This window comes from Xyrauchen texanus, chromosome 26 (genome assembly GCF_025860055.1).
Source record: "Xyrauchen texanus isolate HMW12.3.18 chromosome 26, RBS_HiC_50CHRs, whole genome shotgun sequence".
Classification (NCBI taxonomy): domain Eukaryota; kingdom Metazoa; phylum Chordata; class Actinopteri; order Cypriniformes; family Catostomidae; genus Xyrauchen; species Xyrauchen texanus.
In genome coordinates, this window is record NC_068301.1 from 35,254,901 (window position 1) to 35,269,406 (window position 14,506).

General features: G+C 39.0%; 1 protein-coding gene across 2 annotated transcripts; it reads right to left on the minus strand.

The window, feature by feature from the left end:
* Positions 1-6,235: 6,235 nt before the first annotated feature.
* On the minus strand, positions 6,236-11,306 carry LOC127619964 (CCN family member 2-like). Of its 2 annotated transcripts, none has more exons than XM_052093008.1 (5): positions 11,140-11,306; positions 10,223-10,439; positions 9,620-9,871; positions 8,789-8,997; positions 6,236-7,420 (listed from the first exon to the last, which is right to left on the minus strand). In XM_052093008.1, exons 1-5 carry the CDS (start codon positions 11,182-11,184, stop codon positions 7,115-7,117), a joined length of 1,029 nt encoding a protein of 342 aa, XP_051948968.1. In that variant the 5' UTR covers positions 11,185-11,306; the 3' UTR covers positions 6,236-7,114. The 2 variants fall into 2 exon arrangements, with proteins under 2 accessions (XP_051948968.1, XP_051948967.1); XM_052093007.1 differs by having other exon boundaries at positions 6,237-7,420; positions 9,608-9,871.
* Positions 11,307-14,506: the final 3,200 nt, after the last annotated feature.

Sequence of the window (14,506 nt, forward strand, 5' to 3'; positions counted from 1 at the left end):
CCTCCCGGCCCTTCTCCGGGGGACGGAGTGGTCTGTCTACCAGCTCCGGAATAGCAGGTCTCCTCGTTCCTGGGTCGCCCATCTCAAGGGCACTTTAGAAGTCTTCTTCTTGGTGGCGTCTGCCACCAAGAAGAAGACCATGAGCGTCTGCTTCCTTTGTGGTGTTCGATGCCGAGGCGGGGCCGTGGTGGAGCCTGTGCAGCCACCGCAGGAGGACGCCCTTGGTGATGAGCAGACGGGGTGCAGGATCTTGTGTCACGCTGGGGCAGGATGTGTTAGATGCTGCAACTTCACTGCCGAGAACTACCAGGCAAAGTCCACAACGGTGTCGCCGAATAGGCCAGCCTGGGAAATGGGGGCATTGAGGAACCGTGCCTTGTCGGCCTCTCTCATCTCAACCAGGTTGAGCCAAAGGTGGCGCTCCTGGATCAACAAGGTGGACATCGCCTGCCCGAGAAACCGCGCCGTGACCTTCGTTCCCCAGAGGGCGAGATCGGTCGACGAGCGCAGTTCCTGCATCAATCCCAGGGCAGAACTACCCTTGTGCAGCTCTTTTAGTGCCTTGGCTTGGTGGACTTGCAGGAGAGCCATGATGTGCAGGGCAGAGGCAGCTTGTCCGGCGGCACCGTAGGCCTTGGCTGTCAGAGACGACGTAAACCTGCAGGGTCTGGAAGGGAGGTTTGGGCGCCAGCACCAGGTGATGGCGCTCTGCAGGCAAAGGTGTATTACAAGCGCCTTATCCACTGGGGGCATCGCCAAGTAGCCTTTGGCCGCCCCACCATCAAGGGTAGTGAGGGCGGGGGATCTGAAAGATTGGGACCGTGCCGCGGGCCCAGGAACCAATCATCGAGCAGTGTGGGTTCAGGGGAGAGTAGAGGGTTCCACTCTAGCCCGACGCTTGCGGCTACCCGGGAAAGCATGTCCGTCATTTCGGCGCCGGCCTGTGACTGGGCGACCATACCCATACTCATAGGTAGAAGACAGAACAGAAAAACTTTAGAAGGTTAGAGTGGGCAAAGAAACACAGACATTGGACAACAGATAATTGGAAAAGAGTGCTATGGATCTTAACCCCATTGAGCTTGTGTGGGATCAGCTAGACTGTAAGGTGCGTGAGAAGTGCCCGAAAAGACAGCCACATCTATGGCAAGTGCTACAGGAAGTGTGAGTATCTGGTCAAACTGACAGCTAGAATGTCAAGGATCTAGAAAGCTGTCATTGTTGCACGTGAAGGATTTTTTAATGAGAAATCTCTTTTTAAAAAAAATTATAATTGTAATTTTTATGTTATGAATGTCTGACTATACATTGTGATCAGTTGAATGTCATTTTGGTGAATAAAAGTGCCAATTTCTTTGCATAAGAGCAAAATCTGTACATTATTCCAAACATTTGGCCGCCAGTGTAGTTATAAAATCCTGAATAATTTATAAATTCTAAACCAGTTATAAATCTGAATATTTAGATTATAGGATATTCTTATAAATCTAAATCTATTTGTAAATCTGAATATATAGATATAAATATGAACATACAGTCATAAATTATGAATATATAGTTAGAAAACTAAAGGGTTGAAAAGGTTGAAATGTATTCCTCTACAGATTACAGAATACATGCTGTAAAATGTCATTTGTAACGTATTCCGTTAGATTACTCAAGGTCAGTATTTTAAATACTTTGGATTACTTCTTCAGCACTGGTAGATTTTTTCACTTTTTTGACGTAGAAAATGTACCAGGGCCAGTAAAGCCTTCTCTGCTGGTGTAACATGCTTAATAAATAAATGTTTTTTCATCTTTTCATTCTCATTGACCTTTTTACCCATTGCTCATTGGCGTATTTACAATTGCTTTCCTCTCCTTATTCATCTACAAACAAATAGCAAAAAACAAAGAGTTTATCCAGTCAGAATTTATTCCTTGATGCTTACAAGTAAAGTGTGACAACTGCTTCACAAATCGCATGCCAGAAGCAGTGCATGAGTTTGAGCTCCACACCGTCAGGCCTTCAGAATTTCCCCAGAAATTGTCAACAGTGCAAATGAATGGGCAACTAAAGTCAAATTGTCAGATTCATCAGCCAATCAGGTTGATTTATTTGATCTTGGTAGGTGTGATCTTTAGGATATGTCCCAGTCCAGGCCTTCTAGCTGTCCTTGAGTGATGCAATCACAATTTGAAAGTGAAGAGTGCAAGATCTTGCTGATGAGTCGGCTGTCATCACTACTGGTATCGAGAAAGAGATCCTTATGGATTTAAAAACCTCAAATGTTCTGCATGATCTTGTGACTGATTAATTAAACAGGAAAGGAGGACTGATTTTCAGTTCAAGTAATAGGTGAGTGCTTTTTGCATTATTATAGCAACATCAGGAGTTTTCTAAGTGTAAATTAGGCTGCTTGAGCGTTCAGTGTCTGATCAAGTTTTAAAAAGTTACCCTAACAAAACAAAATTTATTGCAAGCAAATTTAAAATCGCAAATATTATTAGAGCTTTTTCTTGGTATTAGGCATCCTTGGTTCTGGATTTCGTGCGTGGACGTGTTTTTAATATTTCAATTGGTATTATTAGTTTACTGCCACGTAATGTATGTAGGTAATAATGTATGGTCTTATTCATTGTGAAACTGCGTTTTCTTAATGGCGTGAATCGCAATGCAAGGGTATTTGGTATGCAACATTTTGAAGGGAACCGTTAAAGTGCCCTCATTCTCACACCATTATATGTAGGATATTTGATACTGATGAATTTAGACAGGAACCATTAAAGTGCTTGTATTCTCACACCAATACATGTAAGGGAATTTAGGGGTCGTGAAATATGTGAGCTATGAATTAAATTAAATTGTCCTGATTCTACATTACTATGTAATGCAAGATATAATGGAATCAGTCGTGTTCGACAACCATTCTAATTTAGATAAATGAAAAATAACTAGATTATTTGTCTGAATAAAATTCTCCATTATTAAAATCGTAATACATCATCTCGATGTATCTGCTCACAATTTCTACTGTAGGGAATGCTTTAATAAGAGAATTATGATTATTGAAAATAATATCACACGTATTTAGGTACAGCTTTTAAGCAAAATCTTTTAGATACAAGGATGATATTATTTATCAAAATATACCACAGTCAAATCACAGTCTTTAAATACAGACAAACTTTATTGCTATTCTAAACATAAATCTAATCTAACACATATATACATGAGACAAGTTAGTGAGAAGAGTGACAGAATGTGAAATAAATAATCAATATGGTGAAAATGAACTTTATGGAGTCTGTTGACAATACCTTAAGAACCATTTAACCTTATTTGTGTCTGCATCGATTTGCTATCTGATTAACCAAAGTATTTAACTAAAACACCAGCACTTTGAGCGCAATATTGGAGATGTACTTGCGTGTCATGGTGTTTCCTTGCATTCTTTGTGTTACTTGATTCTTGGCTCTTGTTCGAAAGTTCGTTCTGTCGATGTTTTGGACCTCTGTAAGATCGGATAGTTATTGTCTATATGAATGATGAGGTTGGCTTTGAAGCAAGGCCTTCTCTGAATCATAGAGATTGAGAGGCTTCCTCTGGACTTCGAGTCTCGAGCTTCCTTGGACCTCACATGGCATGGATCTGGTTCCGAAGAAATCCAGAGAAGACCACGAGGGAAGAGCCAGAGCATTCAGTACATTTAGAAGGTTAAATCGGTAAAGTACTGTGCCGGTGTAAAATGTTCCTGGATTAAGATGAAATGTGTTAGTATTAGAGTCGTGCAAATCTGATGGTCTTTTGTAAACCTTTCAAGGAAAAGTCTGCTTATAACTCTGTGTGGAATTTCAGAAGGTCATGCTGAGTGGCCTTTCTGACCAACGACCCTTTTGCTTTAAATTAGGTTGTTTAGAGTGTCTTGACCATTTTATTGTCCAAAGACAGGCCTTCAGTAGGACTGTTGATGCTTGGTCTTTTAATTTATGATGTTGAAGAATTCCAGGATTGCAAAGGCTGGGTTTTCCTAGATTCAAATCAGGTTGCTGCAATTTTTCTGCATGTATAATACTACAGCAATGAAGGCCAAGACTTAAAATGCACGTGCCGTGGCTGGCTAGTACAGTAAGACAAAATACACATTAAAAAGGTTTAGGTTGAAAAACCTAAATATCTTATGCAGTGTTGTTTCTAAAACAAGATCAATCAAATATATATTGTTTTAAGGATTTTAAGATATTTTTACAGTAAAACAATACACATTATTATCAAGAAAACTATTTTTGCCCTAATATCAAAGATCTTACGAGAAAAAAAAGAAATTATGATGTAACGTGAATTTTCTTGATAAAAAAATATGATCGTGCCTTGTAACGTGCATGTAAAATGGCTAGAAATAGCATTTTATCTTAGCGTAAAACTGACAATTTACACAAGGTTTATTTCTATTTCTTCTGCTCCAAACTTACTTCAATGTTACTTCTCTGTCTGCTCGTATGAATGTAACACATCATAAGAAAGTGTTTCACCGCTGTTCAAATGCACTTTGGATCACATCATTTATTTGTATAAATGTTTTCCATCTGAAAGGAATAAATATTAAATGAAACAAATGACAATAAAATGCAAATTAATTGCTTCAGCAATCAAAATACTTTTTGAATGTAACTGTATTCTAAGGTAGTGGCAGATGGAACTTGAACGGCGGCTATTCCTCCGACCCCACCACGTTCGGTGGCTGGTAGCGAGCCCCTCCACCCCAGGCAGCGGCTCCACCGCTCCAGGCGGCCGGCAGCGGGCCCCTCCTCCCCTTGCAGATGGCGGCTGTTCCTCCGCATTCAGGCGGACGGCAGTGACTCCTCCGTCCCCAGGTGGACGATAATGGCTGCTCCTTAGGGCGGACGGCAGTGGTGAGGACTCCATGACAGTGCATCCCTCCTCCTTCCTGGGTTTTGTCACTAATGTAACAGTATAGAGATGGGCAAGGAGGAGGCTGAACAGTCAAAATAATGTTTAATGAAAACTTAAAAAGACATAACCATAAACACACACAGCAGCTGCGAGTGTCTCTCTCTCTCGAAATGCCACATCCAGCTTGGCCTCTCCTTGGCTGATTACCCCGATTGGGAGTCGGCCGTGCGCACTCACGGCTCGGACACACCCTCCTACTCATCACACCCACTCTGCAGATTAACTGAACTGGCTCCCTGCCTGTGAGCCAAACAACCTCAATAACACAACAAACTGCAGCAGTGCATCGTCAGCCACAGCCACACAGCTAAACTAAGCACTGTTGCTCAGTTTCTACACAGACATGCTTGATTTGAAAGGAAAGGCTTTACCATGACACTACACGGAGGAATTCACATACCTTTTAGTATTACATTTCATTACTACAATGTGAACTTTACATCTTGAGGTAAATTACTGGAAAAATCCATTACAAATTACATCTCTAAAATTGTAATCAGATTACTGACTTTACTGGTTACTTTATTTAAAAGTAATCTTTTCTAATTAATTTTAAGTTACTTTCTAAAAACACTTCATGGAAAAGGTTTTCTGCTCAAATTCAAAATAATGTCTATCTTTCTTGTTCATTCCCAAACGCAAACATACAGACATATATGAACATACTTCCTGCTCCAGGGGCGCTGTTTCATGGCTGACCCTGTGCTCTGACCCAGCTTAGTTGGAATATGGAAAACATCTGCATTTCATTGGCTCTGTACCTGTACATCATTTCACATTATGTAATATAATAATAATATTTTTGAAATGTGTAACCCAAGTAATGTACTTACAGTTAATTCACTTGAATCAGTAAATGTAATCTAATTTAAAGAATTAAAAAATAAATGTGCACTACTTTTGTACTAAAAGTAGTTAGATTACAGTGATTCATTATTTTACAATTAGATACACCTAACACTGGTAATGTAACATCAACATCTTTCAATAAAACATTATTCTTTTAGCTGTACTGTAATTTAAACGTTTGTTCAGATAACTTTTTTATTTAGAATGGCAAAGTACAGATGCATAGGAGGACCAGAAGAAAACATATTAAGAACTTTGTTGTTGTTATTATAAGCTTACTGTATAATGAATGTTTTAATTATGTAGTAACATCACTTGAACCTCCTTAAACCTCAGTGACTCCTGTGTTATATAGGTTGAATGTTTTGAAAAATCAAAGACTCACTCAATATATATATATATATATATATATATATATATATATATATATATATATAAATAATTTATTTATTGGAAAAACAAATGAAAGTGCATTAGATTAGAAAAGACCTCATTGGTATCATTGCCAGGTGATTACAATGAACACAAAGTAATACATTACAAATACAAAACTACATTGAAGAGTTAAACAACACTTAAATTAGTACAAACTGTACACAGTCTTCTTACAGTATTTACAACAAGGTGTTTTCGTCATTGTTGAATTCCTTTCTATTAATTTCCTATTAAATAAATAGTAAACAATACAATTCATATAACTCATTCGTAGTGGATAATTTTTCCCCCCAAATCACTTTGGGGCTCGCAATAGATTTTCATGCTTGTCAAATCGGCTTCAATTAGATATAAACATTAAAAGTGACCTCTGAAATCAGAGTAAGTTATAAGGGTCAGTTGATAAACAGTATTCCTCATTGTACAGTATAATAAAAATCAATTGTAAATAATGATGCTCAATGAGAATTTACAAATTTAACATAAAAAATACATATGATTACATTATTGTTCTGTATTGAGGAAAAAGTTATTGAAATGAACTCATATGAACTCTTTGTCCACAATGTCTAGTTTTCAGTGCTTCAGGTCTGTCGTAGCCTATACATGACCAGTCAAACAGCCAGATTACTTCAGAGCTTCAAACAGCCAAATTATTTTAGAGCTTCACAAAATACAAAAAAGAAGTAACGTTCAGTGGAGCCAGAGTCAAGGCTCACTTCATGTCTAACATTCGAGATTTATGCTCACAGGAAGTGAGGATTTCAGGGTCCAGTAAAACACGGAGCTGCCTCATGTGCACATGTGCTAGACTATCAGCGTGTGTGTGTGTGTGTGTGTGTGTGTGTGTGTGTGTGTTACACGGGACAGCTTCTCACATGTCATTATCATAGTCCCCAGTCATTCTCCGTGAGTTGGAGGCGAGGAAGATATCATTCTCCCGTGGGCAGTCATAATGACAGGAGCAGGTCTTAATGAACATCATCTTCCTCCTGAAAGAGTCTCCCTCGGGACAGCGAAACTCCACCTCGGCCGTGAGGGTGGAGTGAGGCGTACAGCAGCGGCCGTCTGTACACATACCGCAGAATTTTGGCTTATACACCCTGACACTCTGGCATCCAGAAAGTTCAAAACGCATCCCACGCTGGCTCTTTGGGGTCCGTACACACTTCTTGCCTCTCTGTAAAGTGGATGAGGTGTTTTTTTAATATTTGAGAAGATGATTCTTGATAGGTTTACTACAAAATGAGAATTAAGACCAGAAACATATTCTATGCAGTGCAAAGACGCAGTCCCATTTGACAATTTTTTGGTGGCAGTAACAAACCCTTGTATACAAGTGGTGGGGATAGAGTTACCTTGAAATGTCTGTGCTATCCATCTTTTACCTGAATGCAAAAGTGTTCCATGATTCATAATGGAAGCCTGTTCTCGTTTTCTGGTCTAAAGTGTTTTAACTCACCTTGGTGTATGTTTTTAGCAGATTATGTAATAGCAAACGTATTCAATTAGTAAAAAGTTGCTAAATAAAAAAATAGGGATGCACCGATCCGATACCTGAATCAGTATCGGCTCCGATACTGAAGTTTTCAGATGGATTGGGCATGTTGGTGCGGCTATTTTAATGAAAAATATTCTAAACTGATTATGCAAAAAACAACACTGGTATCAGATCGTATCGGTATCGGCTGATACTGAGATTTCCTATATCAGAATCGGAAGACAAAAAGTGGTGTCGGTGCATCCCTATAAAAAAACATGAGACTTCAGAGTGCCAATACTATACAGAGATGAGATGGCCATCTTTTGACACTGCCTCACCTTCCAAACTTTAACGAGTGGAAAGATGAGCAGCATTTTTACTCCAACTAACACATAAAATGCAACTAACACATGTTCTCCACCTGGATCGATAGTTTTTACATTGCTTCTTATGGAGAATTGAACCAGAAAACAAAATCATCAGGAAAACTGTGGATTATACTGGATGTGTTATTATTAAAGTAGCTAGCTATAAACATGTTGACTTGAATTAAATTCAGCCTGATCTCTTGAAATGTATGTGACCATGACAACAGTTTTGCAAACAAAATTACATGCTGTATTACATGTTCTGCTGCAGTTTCCAAGTGAAATGTCCAGTGAGGGGCACCAAAAGTGAGTAAAATGTTTAATGTAAATTTTAGATGGAGGTTTTAATGAGTAAAACCTAACCAATGGTGATCTAAATGCAAATGAGAGGTAAAAAAACAGACATCCTTACCCTAAAACCAACACGGCATGTAAAACTCCATTTGCAAAAATTTAGTTATAGTAAATGTTTATTCAAAGAGACTAGGTTGACTAAATTGCTTAGCAATATTCTTTTCAATTAGTTAGTCTTCCATGACAGTAGTTAACCTTAGAAAAAGACAATCTTTAACAATGAGAAACCTAGATATAACCAGTACCTAGATATAATCAGAAATGTGTAACTAGAAGCTTTTGCGTCCATGTACTTGCATAGAGTGTGCTTCAGGCCTTAGTTATTACTCACTACCCATCTTACCTTGATGTCCTTGTCCAGTTCTACATGGCAGGGGCGGATCATGCAAATGCGTGTCTGTCGTTCCAGCTGGCATCGCTCATTGTCATTGGTTACACGAGAAGACATGCCCATTCCACAGGTGGCAGAGCACTCACTCCATTCAGTAGTTTGAACGATGCAGTTGTCTCTTGCACTCTCAGGCTGAACATCCTGAGATATTTCTCGATAAGCTGAGGTAAAAGAGAGGGGTATTAAATTCATGCACCAATGATGATACGTTGAACATGACAACAGCGAGAGTATTATTTTCAAGCAGTGTGACTAGTTGAATGAGTATGTTATGTAGGGTTGGGAACCAAGAACTAGTTCTTGTTCAGAACTATGGGGAGTTCTGTAGAGCTTGTCAGATCCAGCAACTGTAACCAAGGGGGTGGAGCTTAGTAAAGGGTCAATTGTTTTCAATGTATTTCTGATTTGTTATATCTGCTTTGTAGAAATCAGAAATGATCTCATCACTTGGCAAGAGGCTGCCGAGGGCAGTAAATACAATAAGAATGTATTATCCTATTTACAAATAATTCTTCTAAGGATACTTCTGGATCCAAGGATGCTGAAAAAGTGGATGCTTACAGTTGCGGTCCATTAGGACATTTGTTCTCAGATCTCTCCAGCTAAATGTTTACAAGGCTAACAGTAAATAATATCAAAGAATTTTTAAAAGAGGCTAAGATTATATGTAAATTAGTCATTTATACTGAAGAACTATATCCATTGATATACTTTATTAAGAAAAATGCTTTTTAGGCAGAGCAATGTAAAATGAAAGAAAGGTTGACTTGCCGGTTGACCTACCAGCCATTGCTGACTGGAAGGAGTCTTCTTGAGGGACCTGGTCGCACACCCACTCCTCACAGCACTTTCCGGGGATCTTGATATGCCGTGGGTAGGGGCAGTCTGGAGAAGGCAGTCGTATGTTGCTGGCACAGGTTGGCACACAACCGATCTCCCCATTCATGCACACACATTGATGCTTGCAGCTGGGCTGAAATGTCTCTCCACTGCGGTAGATCACACCACCCAGGTCGCATGTCTGACCCTCTTGAGCTGCATCACAAACAGAAGAAGAAGCCAAGCCATTGCATTAGATATAACAACAACAACTCACATTAGGTATTTCCAACATTGAGAAAGTCTATATGCAACAACTAAAGAACGTGCTACATGTGGTAACATCTAAATTAATTGCTTTTATGTTCATTTTCATGACTGCAAAAAAAAACTCAATGGTCCTAAAAAAAGGCTTAATTGTGTTGATGCACTTTTTATAATTGAGTGAAATGTGACTTGGAGATGTTTGTGTGAGTTTTACCCATTTTACACTTTTTAATATACAAATGTAATTATTTACCCATTATATTACATTTCCAAAAAGCAACAGAGGATTCATATACATACCCATGCAGATGCCCATTTCAGTGTCACTGAGGATGCTATAGTCGCAATACAGGTCCTTATGATAGTCGCATGGCTCCAGGAGAGAGCAGGGCTCTCCCGCCTGTCGGGCACACACCTTACAGCAGCTACAGCTGTCCAGCACTAGACTGGTCCCTACAGGGCATAGAGGGGGCTCGGCTGGGCAGTCACAGGGCTGGGAACAACCCTGACAAAAAACCTGCATGGAAGAATGAATAGTGCATGGAAGAAATAATAATTTGACCAACCAAGTTTCAAGTGATAATTTCTTTGCTGTGATTTAGGTGGACAGTCCATATACAATACTTATGATGGCCACAAGGGGGAGACAACATGTACTACAGAGGCAGATATGTATAGTAACCAAAGTACTGATGTTTTGAAATTACGCTACTATAACTGTAACTACAACCACACAAAGCATGTTTGAGGGGGAAGAAATGGTTATGAAACTATCAAGATGACAGCTTTTTTTCCTACCAGTCAATACAGAACACAACAAAACACTTTTACAAAAATAAAGCAAACTAGCATAGTTACTTACACTCCACCAGAAATGTTATTAAGGGAACTTTATTAGCATCTAATTAAAAGATCCAATTGGCTCAATTACCAAGAACAACAGTTACAATGTTAACCACACCCCCAACTATCTGTCACACTGTGCAGACAGTAGCACACATACTACACACATGCATAATGGGTTTTTCATTACAATGTATCTTATGGCTAGTTGTTGAATCAATCCAAAAATACATCAATCCAAAGGTGAAATAATAACTCTTGCTTACATAACGTAATCAGCTATTTAATGTATATTCTAACTTTTCATAAGTAACATTTTATATAGCAATAGTTGCACATTTAGTTGACAATATCAAAGGTTTATTTTCACTCACCGTATTAATAAGCAAGAAGAGAACGATGCAGGATTTGATGAACATTGTTCCAGCTATTTCCTCAGCGAGTTTCCTCCAGACACACACTCAACACTTTTGTTTTGGTTCTCTGTTGCGTGTGTGTGTGTGTGTGTGTGTGTGTGTGTGTGTGATTACTGTTAGACTGCAGGACTGTAGTGGAGTGAGCAGAGAACCCCTCTTAAATACTACCAGAATGGGGTGTAGCCCACCAGATTCAAGCCATGCCACGCGACCCAGAGGGGTGAAAATATTTCAAATCCAGATGGTTTTCCAGAATGTTTGAAAACGCTACAGATGCTGTCGACCAGCCTTTCAGTTAATCATACCACAGATTCCAGAGAGTTCACAGGGGAAAAAATCTGTTTTTTTGCAACAAAGTGTGACTTCTGTTAATGTGAATATTAATGTAGGCAAGTTTATCAGGATAGTTCAGGAAGATTTTGCGCATCTGAATCCACTAATTAAATACTTTTATTTAGCATTTTTGTAATTTAATACAGTTGTTTCCCCCATTGGAAATGATCAACAGTCTGAGTGAAAAGTTGCATTGAAAAATAAACATGAATTCCAGAATTTCTCAGTGAGTAGAAATTCTTAGACTCAGCATGCATTTGAGCTGGCATGTGTTCCACAGGATTCTGCAAAACATTATGATCCATGTTATCTCAGTATTATTTGCAGCTTTATTTTATGAAAATGGTGTGACAGGGGTGACATTTTGCAAATTACATTACAATCATTACACGTATCGCGGTGGAATGTCCACTGTGTGGCACTAAAAGCGAGTTACAGTTTCTCCCAAACAGATGAGGTTTTGAAGGTTAATGCTTTATTGAGATTTGAATCAACAAAACCAACATCCATACCCTAAAGCTAAATCTAACCAATAGTGTCATAAAAAGCAAATGTTAAAGGGGCACTCAGTAATATTTTGAGGTATGTCATAGTGGCTTACATTGTCTTAAACTGACACTTTTTGGCCTGGATGTAGGATCATCCAAACACAGTAGTTACCCAGTAAGCCAGGATTTATTTAATCCATGAGTGAATGTGTCCAATATCAGGGCAGTTACTGAGATTAAGCAAGTAGTATTCAGCTGGTCGTGTGATGCTAACATGGCATTCCACCAACTCCCTATGGGGGCGCCAACTGACCCTAGGAGGGCACCAGAAAGTCCACTGGCTGCCCTTACTCGCACGTTATATGTTATTCAAGGACCTGAAAACAGCTGCGGAACACAGATGACCGCTTCACGCTCATATCACGCGACTCGGTTAGAAGATCGCTCCGCACTCAAATTATCAACCCGGTCTCATATAATCACATTAATATACCTACATTTTCGTTGTACGTATCGTGGCAGTTTCCTGCTGATATGAACACTAGAGGCGATACAACAACAATCTATCTAGAAAGTCAGTCCACTGGCGGCCATCTTTGGAATACTTTCAGGAAGCTATTTTCAGCCAGTGCAGATCCTATCTACTTGAATGGGGGAACAATTATATCTTCAAAACGGTTAGTCAAGATTATGATCACAGAACATATTTCAAATCAGCAGTAAAATCTGACAAAACAATGTTTCCGGGTTGCACAGCAAATGCGCATGTGCATTCTCAAGTTGACTGACAGAGATCCATATCTAAAAGGCGATTGGCTCTTTTACCTGTAAGGCGGGACATCATCTCTACAACTGTTGACCATTGAGCATTCTAATTTCTGCCATTTATTTTAATAGAAGAGGCCAGTTTCTGCTAGATAGCTTCTACTTTTATTAACTTTCACACAAATTGTGAAAAATGTGCTTATTTTGACCTAAAAATAGTGCAGAATCTTGAAAAGGTCTTACACCATATATTTTCTTTGTAAAATCCAAAAACTTTATATACAGGTGTGAGGATAACTTTGCATCCCAGATTATCAATGATCTTAGACTTTTGAACCACACTGTTTATTAGTAAATTTATCGGATATTGTTGGAATGAAGGAATGTTTGACTTAATAATGTGTGCACTGTGCAACCATGCATGCAGGATGATTCATTGCTTTGAAGTTTGGACTACAGATTTAAGAGATTGCATCATATGGCATCGCATTAAACAGTTGTTTTCACATTGAAAACATTACACAACTGATTTGAATGCATTGTTTTGTTACACAAATGGCTCAACCACAGTGATGTCATACTAGACATGCCTGCAGGACAGAAGACATGACAAACACCTCAATTTAATGTTCAGTATGACTAAATTACAGGGAAAAGAAGATTGTCATAGAGTAGAAGGTGTGTTTAGAAGAAAGACGATAATAAAGTATGACTGTGTCAGGTGCAGATAAAAAACATTTAAGAAAAAGTAAATGTTCTTAACTCTAGCCATTTCCTGCAGTATGTCAATCTTGTGAGGTTTTGTGTGCAGCACTTAGAGAAAAGAAACTGCTGCCGGTTGCACAAAACCCCTTAAATTAAGAAAACCCATTGTTATAATTCCCTTAAAAATATTATATATTATTATATTACATTATATAAGATTATCCGTTCATAGACACTTACTGTTCTTATGACATTTAAACACTTTTACAATGGCACCTGAAGGACAGATTTTAATGTTGTCATTACATACAGTAAGTAACTACAAGCTTGTTCAAATGCATTCAAATTGCGCTGTGATTCAACTGAGCAATGCACTTTCGATAAATAGGATCGGGGTATGAAAAGAGCACGCAAGTCGACACCTGAGCCGAAATTGTCATAGAAGTACCACAAAATAACAGTTACTTCAGCAATTGCATTTTTTCATGTCACATTTGCTGTTTATGACACTATCAGTTACGTTAAGATTAAAAGGCGAAAGTAAAAGCCGAAAGCTAGGTGTCTGCGTTCTGGACACACAACGCAAATTTCGTCATCAGCAGGGTGCTCAAGCAGGTGCAACCCGATTTTTCTAATAGGTATGCGTATGTGCCTGGAAATATTTGCACTAATAAGTGGGTCCACAAGGTGGCAACACTCACAGTTCAGCTGCTGAAGAAGATGTAATCACCACTAAACAGCTCGACACAAATGTGGAAACAAGAACAGTGGATGTGCACGTCAAGAGTGAGCGTGTGAGGAGAAACCTGCATTCTTATACAGGCTGAAGGAATATAAAGACATCTTTATGGGTCTAAATTCTTGAAGATAAACAGTTATTATTATTCTTGGGGACTTTAACAAAACAAATCTCACACGCGAACTGCCCAAATACAGATAGCACATTACATGCCCAACCAGAGACAGGAATATATTGGATCACTGCTATACAACATTAAAGGATGCATATCGCTCTGTCCCACGTGCAGCTTTGG

Bases quoted from the DNA above. Each gene is read 5' to 3' on its own strand.
- LOC127619964 (XM_052093007.1), bottom strand. From the start codon at position 11,184: ATGTTCATCAAATCCTGCATCGTTCTCTTCTTGCTTATTAATACG. The intron at 10,440-11,139 runs GTGAGTGAAAAT...TCTTCCATGCAG, and splicing joins TCTTCTTGCTTATTAATACG to GTTTTTTGTCAGGGTTGTTC. The intron at 7,421-8,788 runs GTAAGATGGGTA...TCCACTTTACAG, and splicing joins AACTGGACAAGGACATCAAG to AGAGGCAAGAAGTGTGTACG.